The sequence below is a fragment of the Mustela nigripes genome, chromosome 16 (genome assembly GCF_022355385.1).
Source record: "Mustela nigripes isolate SB6536 chromosome 16, MUSNIG.SB6536, whole genome shotgun sequence".
Lineage (NCBI taxonomy): Eukaryota > Metazoa > Chordata > Mammalia > Carnivora > Mustelidae > Mustela > Mustela nigripes.
The window spans coordinates 22,890,216-22,907,486 of NC_081572.1; the positions used below are offsets into that span (position 1 = coordinate 22,890,216).

The 17,271-nt window shown below is 38.1% G+C and overlaps 1 protein-coding gene across 1 annotated transcript in view; it reads left to right on the forward strand.

The window, feature by feature from the left end:
* NPEPPS (aminopeptidase puromycin sensitive) overlaps positions 1–17,271 on the forward strand; it is an 81,380-nt gene that overhangs the window by 25,313 nt on the left and 38,796 nt on the right. The window contains exon 3 of the mRNA XM_059378783.1: positions 13,456–13,533. Within this exon, the coding sequence (XP_059234766.1) occupies positions 13,456–13,533 (78 nt within the window). The remainder of the gene's footprint in view (positions 1–13,455; positions 13,534–17,271) is intronic.

Here is a 17,271-nt window from a genome sequence, read left to right on the forward strand (position 1 = left end):
CTCTGCCTTCGGCTCAGCTCAGGATCTCAGGGACCTGGGATCGAGCCCCCGCATTGGGCTCTCTGCTCAACAGTGCTTCCCTCTCTCTCTGCCTGCCTCTCTGCCCAATTGTGATATCTCTCAGTCAAATAAATAAGCAAAATCTTAAAAAAAAAAAAAAAGTGTGAAACGTAATTGGGGCCTGGCTAGCTCAGTCCATTGAGTGAGTATGCAACTCTTGATCTTGGGGTTGTGAGTTCAAGTACCACGTTGGGCGTAGAGCTTACTTTATAAAAAAAAAAAAGGTGAAACATAATTCATTATGAGATCTGTAGTAGAAAATGTTATTTCATTCAACTGTTTGTAGGTATGACAGTTACTGGCCTTAAACCGGATACACATTATCATTAGCAGGTATTAAGATGATGGTTTAATGATCTGAAGAGTGTTATTAAAGCTTAAAATACTTTTGTAAACATTTTATAGGAATTCTTTTTTTTTTTTTAAGATTTTATTTATTTATTTGACAGAGAGAAATCACAAGTAGACAGAGAGGCAGGCAGAGAGAAAAAGAGGGAAGCAGGCTCCCTGCTGAGCAGAGAGCCCGATGCGGGACTCAATCCCAGGACCCTGAGATCATGACCTGAGCAGAAGGCAGCGGCTTAACCCACTGAGCCACCCAGGTGCCCCAGGAATTCTTTTTAAAATGTGAAGAATTATAAAACAGTTACAGGTTATCTTCATTGGGTATTTAATATATTGTTTTGCTTATTTTTTTTAATTACAAAAGAAATACATGTTTGTTGTCATAAAATCAAGCAGTATAGAATATAAGATAAGAAGTCCTCTTTTCCCTCGCCTTCACTGTACCACCTACCCCTCCAGCCCCGGAAGTAGCCACTGTTAATAATCGGATATGAATTCTCTCATACATGCAAATTTTTGCTTTTAATCACAGAAGTGAGTTTGTGATATAAAATGTTTTGCAACTTGCTCCTTTAACCTAATGTGGTTTTCACTTTTTTAGACCGTATACTTCGATCTTTCTCATAAAGACCTAGTATATATCTGTCATTTTACAAAGCCATTTCTTTCTTTCCTTTCCTTTCCCTTTCTTTTTTCATTCTTTCCCTCCTTCCCTCTCTCCCTCTTTCTTTCTTTCTTTCTTTCTTTCTTGTAGGCTCTCTGGTCAGGGTTGGTCTTGAACTCATGACCCCAAGATCAGGAGTCACATGCTGTCCTGACTGGGCCAGCCAGGCATGCCTAAAGCCCTCCCTCCTTCCCTTCTTCCTTTCCTTCAGACATTTAAGTTTATTTATTTTTTTAGTAATCTCTACCTCAAACCTGGGGCTCGAACTCATGACCCTGAGTGGGAGAGGGTTACATACTCTCCTATTGAGTTAGCCAAGCACTCCCCTAAAGCCATTTTTTTTTTAAAGATTTTATTTATTTATTTGATATGAGAGAGAGAGAGAGAGAGAGACAAACACAGAAGGCACAAGCAGGGGGAGCAGCAGAAGGAGAGGGAGAAGCAGGCTGTCTGCTGAGCAGGGAGCCTGGTGCAGGGCTCGATCCCAGGAGCCTGAAATCGTGATCTGAGCTGAAGGCAGACACTTAATGACCGAGCCACCCAGGCACCCCTTCTAAAGCCATTTCTTAACACACATCATCCTTCCTTTATTTGACTGCTGTGAACAGTAGTGCAAAGGACATCTTTTGTGCACCAATGAGAGTAGAGTTAGCAAAAGGTCAGTATGTTTATGAAAAGCTATTCAGCCCTATTAATAAAAGGTTCATGGAAAACAGAACACAGTCTGATATTCTTGATTGGACATGTAAAACGATGCAAATTTGTAGGAAGGATATTTGATAATCCTATCTATAACAGATAATGTGATATGTTAAAAATTTAACAGTGCTCTTATTTTTGATGCAGTTTTAAAGATTAAAATCTTAAATTTCTAATTCCTGATCTTACTGGGATTTCTTAGTTTATCTATGAAACTGCTTTTTATGCAAAATGCATACATTTTAAAATAAGTAATTTGTAAACACAGTTAGTTCAAACTGACATCAGATTGAATATATCCTTGCATTAGAAGGAACAAATGATACTGTTAGTCAACCCTTTTATTCCTTTTTAGTACAAGTCAGAGATTTTAAAAAACATGAATTTTGTAATTGTATATACTTGCATTCTTTCACTTTCACTTTAGTTGGATTTGAATTCACTTTCACTTTAGTTGGATTTGAATGATAATGAAAGATTCTGATAAATAGTTAAGTTTCTATAAGGTTTTGCACAAATACACAGTATATGAGTATAATGAACACCATCACCCACACAATGTTTTTTCATGCCCCTTTGGGATCCATTCTTCTTGTTCTCCCCCATTTCCAGGCAACTACTGATATGCTTCCACATTTTTTGACATATAATATCTTTATCATTTAGTTAAGAATATCTGATTTTTTTTTAAAGATTTTTTTTTTATTTTTTTTTTAAGATTTTATTTATTTATTTGACAGAGAGAGATCACAAACAGGCAGAGAGGCAGGCAGAGAGAGAGGAGGAAGCAGGCTCCCTGCTGAGCAGAGAGCCCGATGTGGGACTCGATCCCAGGACCCCAAGATCATGACCTGAGCTGAAGGCAGCGGCTTAACCCACTGAGCCACCCAGGCGCCCTTTTTTAAAGATTTTATTTATTTATTTGACAGAGAGAGAGAGAGAAAGATCACAAGCAGGCAGAGAGGCAGGCAGAGAGAAAGGGGGGGCAGGCCCTTTGCTGAGCAGAGAGCCCGATGTGGGGCTTGATCCCAGGACCTTGAGATCATGACCTGAGCCAAAGATAGAGGCTTAACCCACTGAGCCACCCAGGCACCCCTATTTTCTGATTTCTGATCCAGGGAATATTTAGATGTACCTGGAGCTTTTCTAGTTTAAAGATTTTATTGATTTTATTTAGAGGAAGAGAGAGAATGTGAGCTGGGGGAGGGGCAGAGGGAGAAAGGGAGAGAGAATCTCAAGCAGATGCCACACTGAGCCTGATGTCTGATGTGGGGCCTAATCTTATGACCCTGAGATCATGACCTGAGCTGAAATCAAGAGTTGGACACTTAACCAGACTGAGCCACCCAGGCATCCAGGCTGTTGTATTATCTTAAAATAAGAGAACAATTAAGTTTGCTGCATCAGTTGACTCCTCCTTTTATGAATACTTTCTTTGTAGCTTGTGATACTGTTTGATAGCATTTTACCCAGAATAGAACTTCTTTCAGAATTGGAGTCAGTCCTCACAAATCCTGTTGTTGCTTTATCAGTGAAGTCTATGTAATATTCTAAATCTTTATTGTTATTTCAACAGTTTTCAAGGTGTCTTCACCAGGAATAGATTCTATCTCAAGAGACCACTTTCTTTGCTTATCCGTAAAAAGTAACTCTTCAGCTGTTCACATTTCATCATGAGATTATAGTAGTTCAGTCATATCTTCAGGACCCTCTTCTAGTTCTTTTGCTATTTACATCACATCTGCATTCAGAACATATACAACATTTATAAAGTTTGTAGTCTTATATGGGACAGTTCATGGTACCCCAAAACAATTACCATGGTAACATCAGAGATCATTGTAACAAATAAAATGATAAGAAGTTCAGAAATACTTTGGGAATTATCAAAATGTGATACAGAAACATGAAATGAGCAAATGCCTTTGGGGAAAAATGGCACCTGTAGACTTGTTTGACACAGGGTTGCCATAAACCTTCAATTTGCAAAGAAAACACATCTGTGAAGCATAATAAAATGAAAAATACCTGTATATGATTTCAGTCATTTGGGATTTAAGACTTGCTTTTGCTTTATGGCCTAAGATAATGGTCATTTTTTAAATGCTTGTGTGTGCTTGAAAAGAGTGTGATTTTATAATTGTTGGATGTAATGTATACATATGTAATACATATGTCTTACTAAATCAAGTTTGTTAATTCAGTTTAAATCTTTATTTTTACTGATTTTTTTGCTTGTTTTATGAGTTATTGGTTAGTGTTTGCATGTCACATTTTTTCAAATTCTTTACCTTTAACCTCTCTGAATTATTATGTTGTAGGTATAGCTCATGTAAACAGCTCGTTGTACTCTCTTTACTTTTAGTTCTAATCTGGAAATCTTAGTCTTCTAAATAAAGCATCTGATCCATTTATATTTAATATATGTTGTTACCTGTCTTTAAATCTACTGTATTTTATATATGCTTTCTCAGTCTTTTAATTATAAAGGTTTTTTGTTTTATGTTTATGGGTTTGTTTGTTTTTTTTTTTTTTTAAGAGAGGGAGAGGAAGGGTGGGGCAGAGGGAGAGAGAGAGAATATTTTTTTTTCTTAAAGATTTTATTTATCCACCTGACAGAGAGATCACAAGTAGGCAGAGAGGTAGGCAGAGATAAAGGGGGAAGCAGGCTTCCCGCTGAGCAGAGAGCCCAATGCGGGCCTTGATCCCAGGACCTGAGATCATGACCTGAGTCGAAGGCAGAGGCCCAACCCACTAAGCCACCCAGATGCCCAGAGAGAGAGAATCTTAAGCAGGCTCAACACCCAGCACAGAGCCCCATATGAGGCTTAATCTCACAACCCTAAGATCATGAGTCTGATGCTTATCTGACTAAGCCACCCAGGCGCCCCTTAATTAAAGTGCTTTAAGCTATTTTTGTTGTTGTTGTTGTTTTGGGTATATGTCAATATCCTAAGAATTACAACAGCCATCTCTGACTTCAGAAAATCTAGTGTCAATTGATTATTTTACAACTCTCCTGGATACTACAAAGATCTTAGGAGCATGTAATCTCCATGTATCTCCATTGGATTTACATGCTGTCATTGTGTAATAGTTTAATTTTCTTCCATATATATTGTTATTTTCGTATTTTATTTTATTTATTTTTATTTTTTCAAGATTTCATTTATTTGAGGGGGGCATGAATGGGGTGAGGAGCAGAGGGAAAGGGAAAAGGAGAAGTAGACTTCCCGCTGAGCAAAGAGCCAACGTGGGTCTCGATCCCAGGACTCCAGGATCATGATCTGAGCTGAAGGCAGATGCTTAATGGACTGAGCCACTCAGGAGCCCCTATTTTTATTTATTTATTTTTTAAGTCACAAGATGTTATTATTTGTTATATAGTATAATGTTTATTTAGCTTTACCCAAATATTTGCAGTTTTTGTTGTTCTTCATTCCAGCAGTCCTTCTAGAATCATTCTCTTTTATGTTTGAAGAATACATTTTGTACTGTTTAGTATGAATCTTTTGACAGCAGAGTCTCTGTTTTTGTTTCATAAATTGAGTCCCGATACAGGACTCAATACCAGAATCCTGGGATTATGACTGAACTGAAGGCAGACACTTAACCAACTGAGCAACCCAGGTGTCCCTAGATAAAGGTCTTTTAAGACATAAAAAGCATGGCACCTGGGTGGCTCAATCGGTTAAGCATCTGCCTTCAGCTCAGGTCATGATCCTGGGGTCCTGGGATCGAGCCCCACACTAGAGAGCTAACCAAGAATGTCAGTAAACCTTGCCAATAAACCACACTTGGAAAACCCAGAGCTGGAATACATATTCATTTGATTTATTTGATAAATAGGCTTGCTATAACAATTTGACCAAGATCTCAAAAGAAATTATCTTTAAAAAGGATTTTTTGGGGCGCCTGGGTGGCTCAGTGGGTTAAGCCACTGCCTTCGGCTCGGGTCATGATCCCAGGGTCCTGGGATCCAGCCCCGCATTGGGCTCTCTGCTCAGCAGGGAGCCTGCTTCCTCCTCTCTCTCTGCCTGCCTCTCTGCCTGTTTGTGATCTCTCTCTGTCAAATAAATAAATAAAATCTTTAAAAATAAATAAAATAAAAAGGATTTTTTAACATTTAAAAAGTTTTCATAGTTAATATATACGTAATGTCAAGTTCAAAGGGTGGGGCGCCTGGGTGCCTCAGTTGTTAAGCATCTGCCTTCAGCTCAGGTCCTGATCCCAGGGTCCTGGGATCGAGCCTCACATTGGGCTCCTTGCTCCTCGGGAGGCCTGCATCTCCCTCTCCCGACTTCCCCTGCTTGTGTTCCCTCTCTCACTGTGTCTCTCTCTGTCAAATCAGTACATAAACTCTTAAAAAAAAAAAAATTTCAAAGGGTACCAGTGACATTGAGGCTCCTTTCTTCCCTCAATAAAGGAGGTAAAGTTACCAGTTTCTTATGTATCCTTCCTCAGATGTTCTATGCATTCACAGACTTGTATATATTTATATATGTACATAGGTATAGTGTTCGTGTGTGTGCTTACAAATGATAGCATAGAATACATAAGACATGGTTTTTTTTACTTATAATGAAAATTATATCTTAATTTTTTTAAATGACATTTAAAACTCAATTTACAGGTCTATCTTGTTATGAAATTTGTAGGTCTGTATTATCATGAGTAAACTTTTATTATCAAAGTTTATCTGTTTGCAGTAGTTTTGAGTATAAGATTTTTCTTGTTACAAATTTATACATACTTTTTATATTCAAATTTTGTTTTTGTTGGGTATACTACTAACATACGCACACATGTGTATGCCCTAATGTGTGTATTTATATCCATAGAGTTAAAAATGCCAATTATATTTAAAATAATAAAAGATTTTATTTATTTATTTGACAGAGAGAGAGAAAGATTACAAGCAGGCAAAGAGGCAGCAAGCAGGGGGGGGGGGGCAGGCTCCCCGCTGAGCAGAGAGCCTGATGTGGGACTCCATCTCAGGACCCTGAGGTCATGACCTGAGCTGAAGGCAGATACTTAACTCATTGAGTCACCCAGGCACCTCATGAGAATGTTGTATAATCTTCAAATGACTAAGAAGTAGGTAATGATTTTAATTTTATAGCTGTGAAAACAGAGACTCACACTGCTAAAATAATCATATATTCTCTCCTATTCTCTCATTTAAAAAATATATTTTTAAAAGATTATATTTATTTACTTGTCAGAGAGTGAAGGAGGGAGCACACAAGCAAGGGGAGCGGGAGTCAGAGGGAGGAGCAGGCTCCTTATTGATCAAGGAGGGGATTGTGAGACTTGATCCTAAGACCCTGGGATCATGACCTGAGCCCAAGGCAGATGCTTAACCAATGGAGCTACCCAGGGATTCCCTAAAATATATATATGCATGTATATATTTTGAAAATTATATTTATTTATTTGAGAGAGAGAGAGTGGCCATATGCTCATGCATGTGTTAGGGTTGAGGGCAGAGGGAGAAACAGACTTCCCACTGAACAGAGAGCCTGATGCAGGGCTCGATCTTAAAACCCTGGGATCATGAACTGAGTTGAAGGCAGACACCTAACCAACTGTGCTACCCAGGCGCTCCTCTTTGAACAGTCTAATAGTTCCACAGCGAACAGTATCTTCTAAAGTATCAGATAGATCCCTTTTTTAATCTGTGTACTGTGTTGTAGCTGGGAATTTTATCCCTAGCCATAAGTCCCCATTTATGTAACATTAGTAAAGGTGGTGTTTCGTTAGTATATCTCATATGGCTAGTATTGATGATCTTCATGACACTATCACTTAATGTAGTGCTTTTTGAAGTGATTCATTCATTCTGCTAATATTTGACTGAACATGATATGTCAGAAACCATTGGAGGTAGAGGACAAAATCAAATATCAACATTCCAGATACATATATTTGATTTGGAAAGACAGACAGTAACAAATATGTAAAATTGTGATAAGTACTCAAAACCACAGTAAGAGGATGTGGAGTGAGGATTGTTCTTTAAGGTGATGAAGCAGATCTCTGAAGAAGTGACTGACATAAAATTTGTAGATATTTGAGGAAAGAACCTTCTTAGCAGCTGTAGAAACCCTGAAGTTAGAGAATGCCTGCATTTGGCCAAAAACCAAACAAAAAATGCCCAACATCGTTTATCATCAGGGAAATGCAAATTAAAATCACAATGATATACTACCACATACCAACAAGAATGGATAAATCTAAAGGGATTAAAAACAAAAATGTTATCAAGGGTACAGAGTAACTACAACTCATTTTGCTGCCAGTGTCTTTGTTGTTCCTCAAACTCTGCAGGCCATTTGTGAGATTGTTTGAGTATTCTACCCGTATTTTAATAAAATTTTCCTTTTATCATGGAGTTTTAGAAGTTTTTAGGTGTATTCTCTGTAAAAATATTTTCTCTTGATCTTTGATTTACCTATTCATTTTCTTCACAGTATCTTTAGATAATCACAAAATTTATTTTAATTTTTTAAGATTATTTATTTATTTATTTGACAGAGAGACAGACACAGCAAAAGACAGAACACAGGCAAGGGGAGTGAGAGAGGGAGAAGCAGTCTTACCGCTGAGCAGGGAGCCTGGTGCAGAGCTCAGTCCCTGGACTCCAGGATCATGACTTGAGCCAAAGGCAGCCGCTTAACAACTGAGTCAGCCAGGTGCCCTTAATCACAGGTTGTAAATATTAATGAAATCTTTTGGTCCTCTCTAAAATATTTACCAACCTCAAGGAGACCTGGCTTTTCATTCTGAATATTTTGGGACTTCATTAAAGGCTTTGATCTAACAGATTACCCTGGCTGCTGTGTCAAGAATAGGTTATAAAGCAGCAGGAGCAGAAACAGACTAGTTAAGAGGCTACCATAGTGATCTAGAGAGAAATAGTGGTACATTTGACTAGGGTTGTAGTGATGGGGGCATTGAAAAATCTGGAGTTAAAGATATAGGCTACTGAATTTGCTGATTTGGAATGTGTTATGAGAGACAGTCATGGAGGGAAGCAGTTAGGATGATTCTGTATTTCTCGTTTGAGAAATTCTGTATTTCTGTATTTCTGATTTGTGCCATTTGCAGAATATCCGAAGCTACAATTGACCAAGGTTATTTTAAAGTCTAATGTATGTTTGTTAAGTAGTATGTTGTTCAACATGAAGTAATTGGAAAAAAATTTTTTTTAAATAAAGTAATTGGAAGAGTGTCCCATAATACAAGAAACTTCAGAAATTCAGATATAAGATTATGGGGCACCTGAGTGGCTCAGTTGATTAAGTATCTGACTCTTGGTTTTGTCTCAGGTTATGATCTCCTGGTCATGGGATCAAGCCCTAAGACAGGCTCTGTGCTTAGTCCAGAATCAACTTGATCCTCTTCCTCCCACTCTGTCCCTCTCCCTGCTCATGTGTGCACACATGCTGTCTCTCTATCTCAAATTAAAAAAAAAAAAAAAAAAGATAAAAAGGAAGACATATATGATTACTACCCTCTTTTCTAAGAGAGAATTTTAGAGGAAATTTTATTCTTTTTTAATATACATGTAATAGAGTTGATGTGCATATTTGGAATCATGTGTTAGAATAGAATACATGCAATAACAACACTTGATTGTTTAAATTTTAAAACTGCTATTTTCATGGGGCTCCTGGGTGGCTCAGTTGGTTACGTGACTGCCTTCAGCTCAGGTCCTGATCCTGGAGTCCCAGGATCGAGTCCCCCATCAGGATCCCTGCTCATGGGGCAGTCTGCTTCTCCCTCTGACCTTTCCCTTCTCATGCTCTCTCTCTCATTCTGTTTCTCTCAAATAAAAAATAAAATAAAATAAAAATTATATTTTAAAAAAACCCTGCTATTCTTGAGGTACCTGACTCACTCAGTTCGTGGAGCATGTGAGATGGTTTTTTTTTGTTTGTTTGTTTGTTTTTTTTAAGATTTTATTTATTTATTTATTTATTTGGAGCACACGTGTGGGCATGAGCAGGAGGAGAGGGAGAGAATCCTGGGTAGTCTGTGCTGAATATGAAGCTCGAGGCAGGGCTCAATCTCAGAACCCCGAGATCATGACCTGAGACAAAATCAGGAGTCAAAATAAAAGCAAAATCAAAATCAGGCATCCCACATGTGACTCTTGATCTCAGGGTCATGAGTTCAAGCTTCACATTGGGCGTGGAACCTACTTAAAAAATAAAATAAAATAACAATAGGGGCTCCTGGGTGGCTCATTCAGTTAAGCATCTGCCTTCTGCTCAAGTCATGATCTGGGATTGAGTCCTACATCAGGCTTTCTCTCAGTGGGTAGTCTTCTCTCTCTCTCACTCTCCCTCTGTGTGCTCTCTCTCATTCTTTCAAATAAATAAAATCTTTTTTAAAAATATAAAAGTAAATACTGCTATTCTTTTGGCTTTTTATCTTCATTACCAACTTGAGGACTTTTTGTGCATTTATAAAAACAAGTTAGTTTTAATAATCCTTTATGGAGATAGTCTTTGATCATAGACCATAATGCAGTTTTGTATCTTTGTCAGAAAAGTACATTCTTATGCATTAAGGTGATTCTTAGCTTCCCTGTAGCTTAAGTATGATTCTATATTGAATCAAGTTAAAGCAAATCTTGAGTTTTTGCCAGTAAAAGTCATTGTTTCAGTTGTGATTTCATCAGTGTTGTATATATGCCAAGTTATGAGTTTCTTTTCAAATTTATAGGAGCTAATTTATGATAGTAGAAAGAATTTTGGAATAGGAAGGGAACTAAATTCTAGTCCAGCTATGTGAATTTAGGCAAATCATTAACTTTGGATATCTCATTTTTTTCATCTGTAAAATGAGGAATAATTGATTAAAGTTCTTTTAAAATCTGAAATTATAGTTTCATATTGGTTTTTTAAAGATTTAGGTTTATAAAGATGTTTGAACCATAATTGTATTAGAAACATTGAAAATTCAATCTTAGGGTGATTCATAAAAAGAAATGAATTGTGGGCATCTTGCCTGGCTCATAGAATGTTACTAAATCTGAATCACTGTTACCATATCAAATTTAAGTCCATGACTAATAAATCCACCTTTCTCTCTTAATAAAAATTTCATTGAGATAAAATTCACATACCATAAAATTCACTCATTTGAAGTACACAGTTCAGGGGTCACCTGGGTGGCTCAGTTGGTTAAATGTCTGCCTTTGGCTCAGGTCATGATCTCAGGGTCCTGGGATTAAGCCTCCTGTTGGGTTCCCTATTCAGCAGGGAGTCTACTTCCCCTCTGCCTCTCCCCGCAGTTGTGCGTGCACTCTCTCTCTCAAATAAATAAATAAAATCTTTTTTTTTTTTAAAGTGTACAAGTCAGAGCATCTGGATGTCTCTGTTGGTTAGTGTCTGACTCTTGGTTTTGGCTCAGGTCATGATGTCAGGGTTGTGAGACAGAGACCCAGGTTGGGCTCTGTGCTTAGCCTGGAGTCTGCTTGAGATCCTCTCCCTCTCCCACTGCATGCACTATTTGTCTCTCTCTCTCTCTCTCAAATCTTAAAAAAAAAAATAAATGAAGTGTACAATTCAGTGGTTTCTAGTATATTCACAGAGTTGTGTAGCCATCACCAGGATCAGTTTTTATCATTTTCATTACCCCAGAAAGAAAATACCTTTCACCTCAAACTTCCAGCCCTAGGCAACCACTAATATACTTTCTGTCTTATAGATTTGCCTGTTCTGAACATTTCTGATAAATATGTGGCCCTTTTTGTCTGGTTTCTTTCACTTAATATAATATTTTCAAGGTTTATCCATATTGTAGTATATATCAACACTTGGTATTCCTTTTCTTTGTCAAGCAGTATTCCATTGTATACCACATTTTATCTGTTCATCGTTTGATGGACATTTGGGTTGTTTCCACTTTTTGGCTATTACGAATAATACTCCTGTGAACATCTGTGTATAAGTTTTTGACGTACATTTTTATTTCTCTTGGATTTATATATCCCCACTAAGAGTGGGACTTCTGGGCCCTCTGATAAGTCCATTTAATAATCATTTGAGGAACTTCCTGGGCTGTTTTCCTAAGTGGCTGCACCGTTCAGCATTCCTACTAGCCTCTACATTCCTACCAACCGTGTATGAGGGTTCCAGTGTCTTTACATCCTCCCTTACATTTAGCATTATCTGTCTTTTTGATTGTAGTCCTCTAAGTGCGTGTGAAGTGGTGTCTCCTTTTGGTTTGATTTCCATTTCCCTAATGGTTAAGGATGTTAAGCATCTGTTCATTTGCGTATTAAGGCTAGCTCTTTCCCTGAAGTGTATGCTGAGCATTCTGAAGTATCAAATAAGCAATGTCTTCTCACTCCTACTAGAGAGTAAATCAAAGCCTAATTTAACCCACACATCTGTTTTCACCTTTATTTCTATAACATGTAACAATGAATTTTACTGGAAATAAGGATGACCTATATTTTAGTTGGAATTGTTACCTGTCTTTGGTTGGGGGACAGAACTTTCATTGATACAGCTTTAACACTGAAACCTCGGCAATTTGCTCAGTCTTTCAAGTGTTCATGAGTAAAACTGCAACTTAGAAAGCAAAAAGATAGGAATGAAGCATGTCTGGGAATCTGGTAGAAAATTTATAGTAGCCCTTATTCCCCTTGTATCATAGAAGTTTTAAGGGGAAAAAAAGTTTTGTGAATTAATATAGCATGTATAAATGTGTTTCAGGAGCACATTGAATTTAGGATGTGGACTAAAATAGGTTGGTTTGAAATGACACTTTTGTTAATAGAAACTTAATTTATTTAAGTAAGAATATTTAGTTTTAGGGGCACCTAGCTGGCTTAGTTGGTAGAGCATGTGGCTTTTGATCTCAGGTTTGAATTTGGTTTTTTCTTGTTTTTTGTTTTTTTTGACAGAGAGAGATCACAAATAGGCAGAGAGGCAGGCAGAGAGAGAGGAGGAAGCAGTCTCCCCGCGGAGCAGAGAGCCCGATGCAGGGCTCGATCCCAGGACCCCGGGATCATGACCTGAGCCGAAGGCAGAGGCTTAACCCACTGAGCCACCCAGGCGCCCCAGTTGATCTCAGGGTCTTGAATTGAAGCCCCATGTTGGGCTTGGAGCTTACTTGAAAAAAGTGTGGGGGATGCTTGGGTGTCTCAGTCAGTTAAGTGTCTGCCTTTGGCTCAGGTTGTGATCCCAAAGTCCTGGGATGGAGCCCTGCATTGGACTCCCTGCTCAGTGGAGAGCCTCTTCTCTCTCTCTCCCTCTGCTATTCCCCCTGCTTGTGCTCTCTCCCTCCTTCTCCCTTTGTCAAATAAATAAAATCTTAAGAAAAAAAAAGAATATTTAGTTTTAGTAGAGATTTTGCCCTGAAAAATATTAATTGCTATAGTCTGGATTTTGTTTTAGTCCAGTCAGATTTTTTTTTTTTAATATTTTATTTTTTTTTATTTATTTGACAGAGAGAGATCACAGGTAGGCAGAGAGGCTGGCAGAGAGAGAGAGAGAGAGAGGGAAGCAGGCTCCCCGCCGAGCAGAGAGCCCGATGCGGGACTCGATCCCAGGACCCTGAGATCATGACCTGAGCCGAAGACAGCGGCTCAACCCACTGAGCCACCCAGGCGCCCCTAGTCCAGTCAGATTTTTGAACTAATTTTTTTTTTTTAATTTCTATTCCAGAAATACATGCTACAGGATTTAACTATCAGAATGAAGATGAAAAAGTCACCTTGTCTTTTCCTAGTACTCTCCAAACAGGTAAGAGTTGTGGCTTTTGTAAAATCCCATGATGAATAGTGACACCTTATTTCTTCCAAAGAAATTTGTTGTATGCCTTTTTCCCCTCATTTTAAGCAGATTAAATATTAAGACAGAGCTTTTGAAAGAGGTTCATTGCAGCTTTTGGGCCACCAGGAAGAAAGACCAAAACTAATGATCATTCTACCCTAGAACATAATGCATTGTTTTTCACCTTTTCAGTCTCATCTTTTTAAAAATACAGCTACACAGCTCCATCTTCCAGTAATTGAGGCCACATCTCTGAGATGAATGTCCCACAGTTGATTTTGATGTAGAAAAGTACAGTGAGGGCATGGAAGGAAAGATTTGTTGATAAAACACTATTATTAAGTAGGGGCGCCTGGGTTGGCTCAGTTGCTTGTGTTCATTCTTCATCTCTGCTCAGGTCTTGATCTCAGGATCGTGAGTTTTTAAGCCTGGCCCTGGGGTCCACACTGGGTGTGGCACCTCCTTAAAAAATCATCATCGTCATAATCTAGATCTAAGCACAAAGGAAAAAGGAAGACTTTCTAAGCTTAATGTAGTGTAAGAAATTCTATACAAATCAGTTGGTAAAGACTAAGACTTTGATTAATGATCAGTTGAAAAGCAACAAGTGGAGTGCATTTGTCATGATGAGCACCAGATGACGTATGAAAGTGTGGCACCACTGTAGAGTACCCTGGAAACTAATACAAAACCGTGCGTGAACTAATTGGAATTAAAATTAAAAGTTAAAAAGTAAGAGGGAATTTGTATGAAAAAAATACAAATGACTAAACCATGTGACAAGATATTTGGCTTTCTCATAATGAGAAATCTGAAACAGCAGTTACTGATATACCAGTTTTTGCCTGTTTTGTATCAGTGACTACCTTGATATTACTGGTGGGACTGTAAATCCATGCAGTGTCCTTGGAAGACAGTCTGGCAGTATGTATCAAAAGCCTAAACAAGGGCACCTGGGTGGCTCAGTGGGTTAGGCCTCTGTGTTTGGCTCGGGTCACGATCTCAGGGTCCTGGGATGGAGCCCTTCATCGGGCTCTCTGCTTAGCGGGGAGCCTGCTTCTGCCTGCCTCTCTGCCTACTTGTGATCTCTCTCAATCTGTCAAATGAATAAATAAAATCTTAAAAAAAAAAAAAAGCCTAAACATGTTCATGGTTTTGACCCAGCAATTCTGATAATAGGAACATATCCTAAAGAAAAATCATAAATGCAAGAAATGCTTTATGCCTAGAAATGTCTATTGAGACATTACTTAAGGTAGTAAAAAATTAGAATGAATGTATTTGTTCAGCACTAAGGGAGTAATTATGACATCAGTATGGTAGCATATATATAGCAACTAAAAGTGAGCTTCATGAATTCTTAACATTGTGAAGTGCTTATTATAATGTAAAATTGAAAAACAAAATACAAAATTACATATACAGGGTGATGAATCATATCTCTAAAATGATACAAATAAAATGATACGTCTGGTTTTTGACATAATTGATGGGTTTTTATTCTTATTTATACATTTTTTAGTTTCCATAATTTCTATACTGATAATATATTGCCTTAATAGTAGGATCTTTAGAAAAATTTTAAATTGGAGTTTTACTTTTTTGTTCAGTGCTCTTTCATTTTGCCTTTTTCTAACTAGGATTTCTTGGATGAAATTATTATAAAAATAAATGTTTTGCCATGAACATGTATTAAAAGATACCAAAGAATATAACATAAAAATTAAGATTTCTGGTTTTTTTGACACCTTCCACTTCCATTGTCTTGTGAATATTTCCAGAAATATCTTGTGTGTATATATAAGTATACGCATAATTTTAATCCATGAGTGGGATCGCAAATCTCAGTGGCTTACAACAAATATTTCCTGCTCACACCTGGCCCTGAGGACTCCTGCAGCCTATCTCCACCTTTGCTTAAGAGCTCTGCTCAGCTCACAGCTCTTCTCATTCCAGGACCGGTAGTGAGCAGCTACTGTCTGCAGCATGCTGTTCTCTCCCATGGCAGAGGGCAGAAGCTCAGGGGTGGGAACAGAGACAAACCACACAGATACATTTCAGGCTTCTGCATGGATGGTGGTATACTTGATGTCCATGCACATTTCATTGGCCAAAGCAGATAGTATGGCCAAGCCCAAAGTCACTGTGGCAACAATTACCAGAGATTTGATTTAACTTCTACTATGAAAACTAGAGTAAAAAGCCTAACAAGAATAGAAATATAGGAACTTGTTAAAAGCAAAGACAAAGGAAAAGAAAGTCTCAAAAAGAAAAAGAAAGTCTCAAAAAAAACCCCACACAAAACAAATTAATACCCTTAGAAATATTGTTAATATCACATTCATTAAACAATAACAAGTTGGTTAAGCGTCCAACTCTTGATTTCTGCTCACATCATGATAACAAGGTCATGAGAGGGAGCATGGGCTCCATCCTTAAGATTGTCTCCCTTGCCCTCTGCTCCTCCCCCTACCATTTGTGTACTCTCTCTCTCTCTTTAAAAAAAAAAAAAAGAAAGAAAGAAAGAACAGGACAGATCATTATCAAACAGAAAGAATTAGAGCAAGAAAACTTCCAGAAATTATAATACAACAGTATGAAAAACCTGATACGAGTTTTTGAAGATGAAATAGAGGAATCTTACACATGGTAGGAAAATTTGAGGACCAGTCTAGCAGAGCCAACATCCATCTAGTAAAAGAGAGGACAGAGAAAATGAGAAGGGAAAGTTATTAAAGATCCAAAAGAAGAACATTTTCTTGAGGTGATTTCTGAGGTAATTGGGAACTTCAGTTTGAAAAGGTACACCACTAAAAAAAAAGAAGAAGAAGAAGAAAGAAAGAAAAGGTATACCACTGAGAAGGGCTAACTCAATAAATGTAAAAACTCCCATACAAATTTTAGAACTTCTGGGGATAAAAGTGAAGCTCTCGAAAGGCACCTAGGTGGCTCAGTCAGTTAAGCATCTGACTCTTAATTTTATCTCAGGTCATGATCTCAGGGTTGTGGGGATTGAGCCTGGTGGAGTCAGGCTCCACACTCAGTGCAGAGTCTGCTTGGGATTCTCTCACTTCTTCTCCCTCTACCCCTACCCCTGCTCGTACTTACTCTTGAATGAGTGAATAAAGTGAGGCTCTCTAATAAGAGTTTCTTCCCAAGGACGGGTTTGGGAGGAAGGAAGGAAGGCTAGCAGATTACCTTCAAAGTTCAGGGAGCAGAATAGCAGTAGTAGTAGACTGAGAGGTGGGGGGTGGATAAAATGGGTGAAAGGGAGTGGGAGTACAGGCTTCCAGTTATGGAATGAGTAAATCAGGGATTAGAGGTACAGCATAAGGAACATAGTGGTATCATAATAGGGTTGTATGGTAACAGGTGGTAGTTACACTTACGGTGAGCATAGCAAAGGGTATAGAGTTGTCAAATCACTATGTTGAATACCTGAAACTAATGTAACACTGTCTATCAACAATATTTGAATGAAATTTTAAAAACGGAATAGCAGATTAACCAAAGGGAACAATGGAAACTAGACTCCACTGGAGCCATTCCTTCAAAATTCTGTGTATCTGATTTTCAGCCTAGAATTGATTCTATGCTTTTAACCAAATTGTGAATTTAAAGAGGTAGAATAGGAGTGCAGGGAGCCTGATGCAGGGGCTCAGTCCCAGGACCCTAGGATCATGACCTGAGCCAAAGGCAGATGCTTAA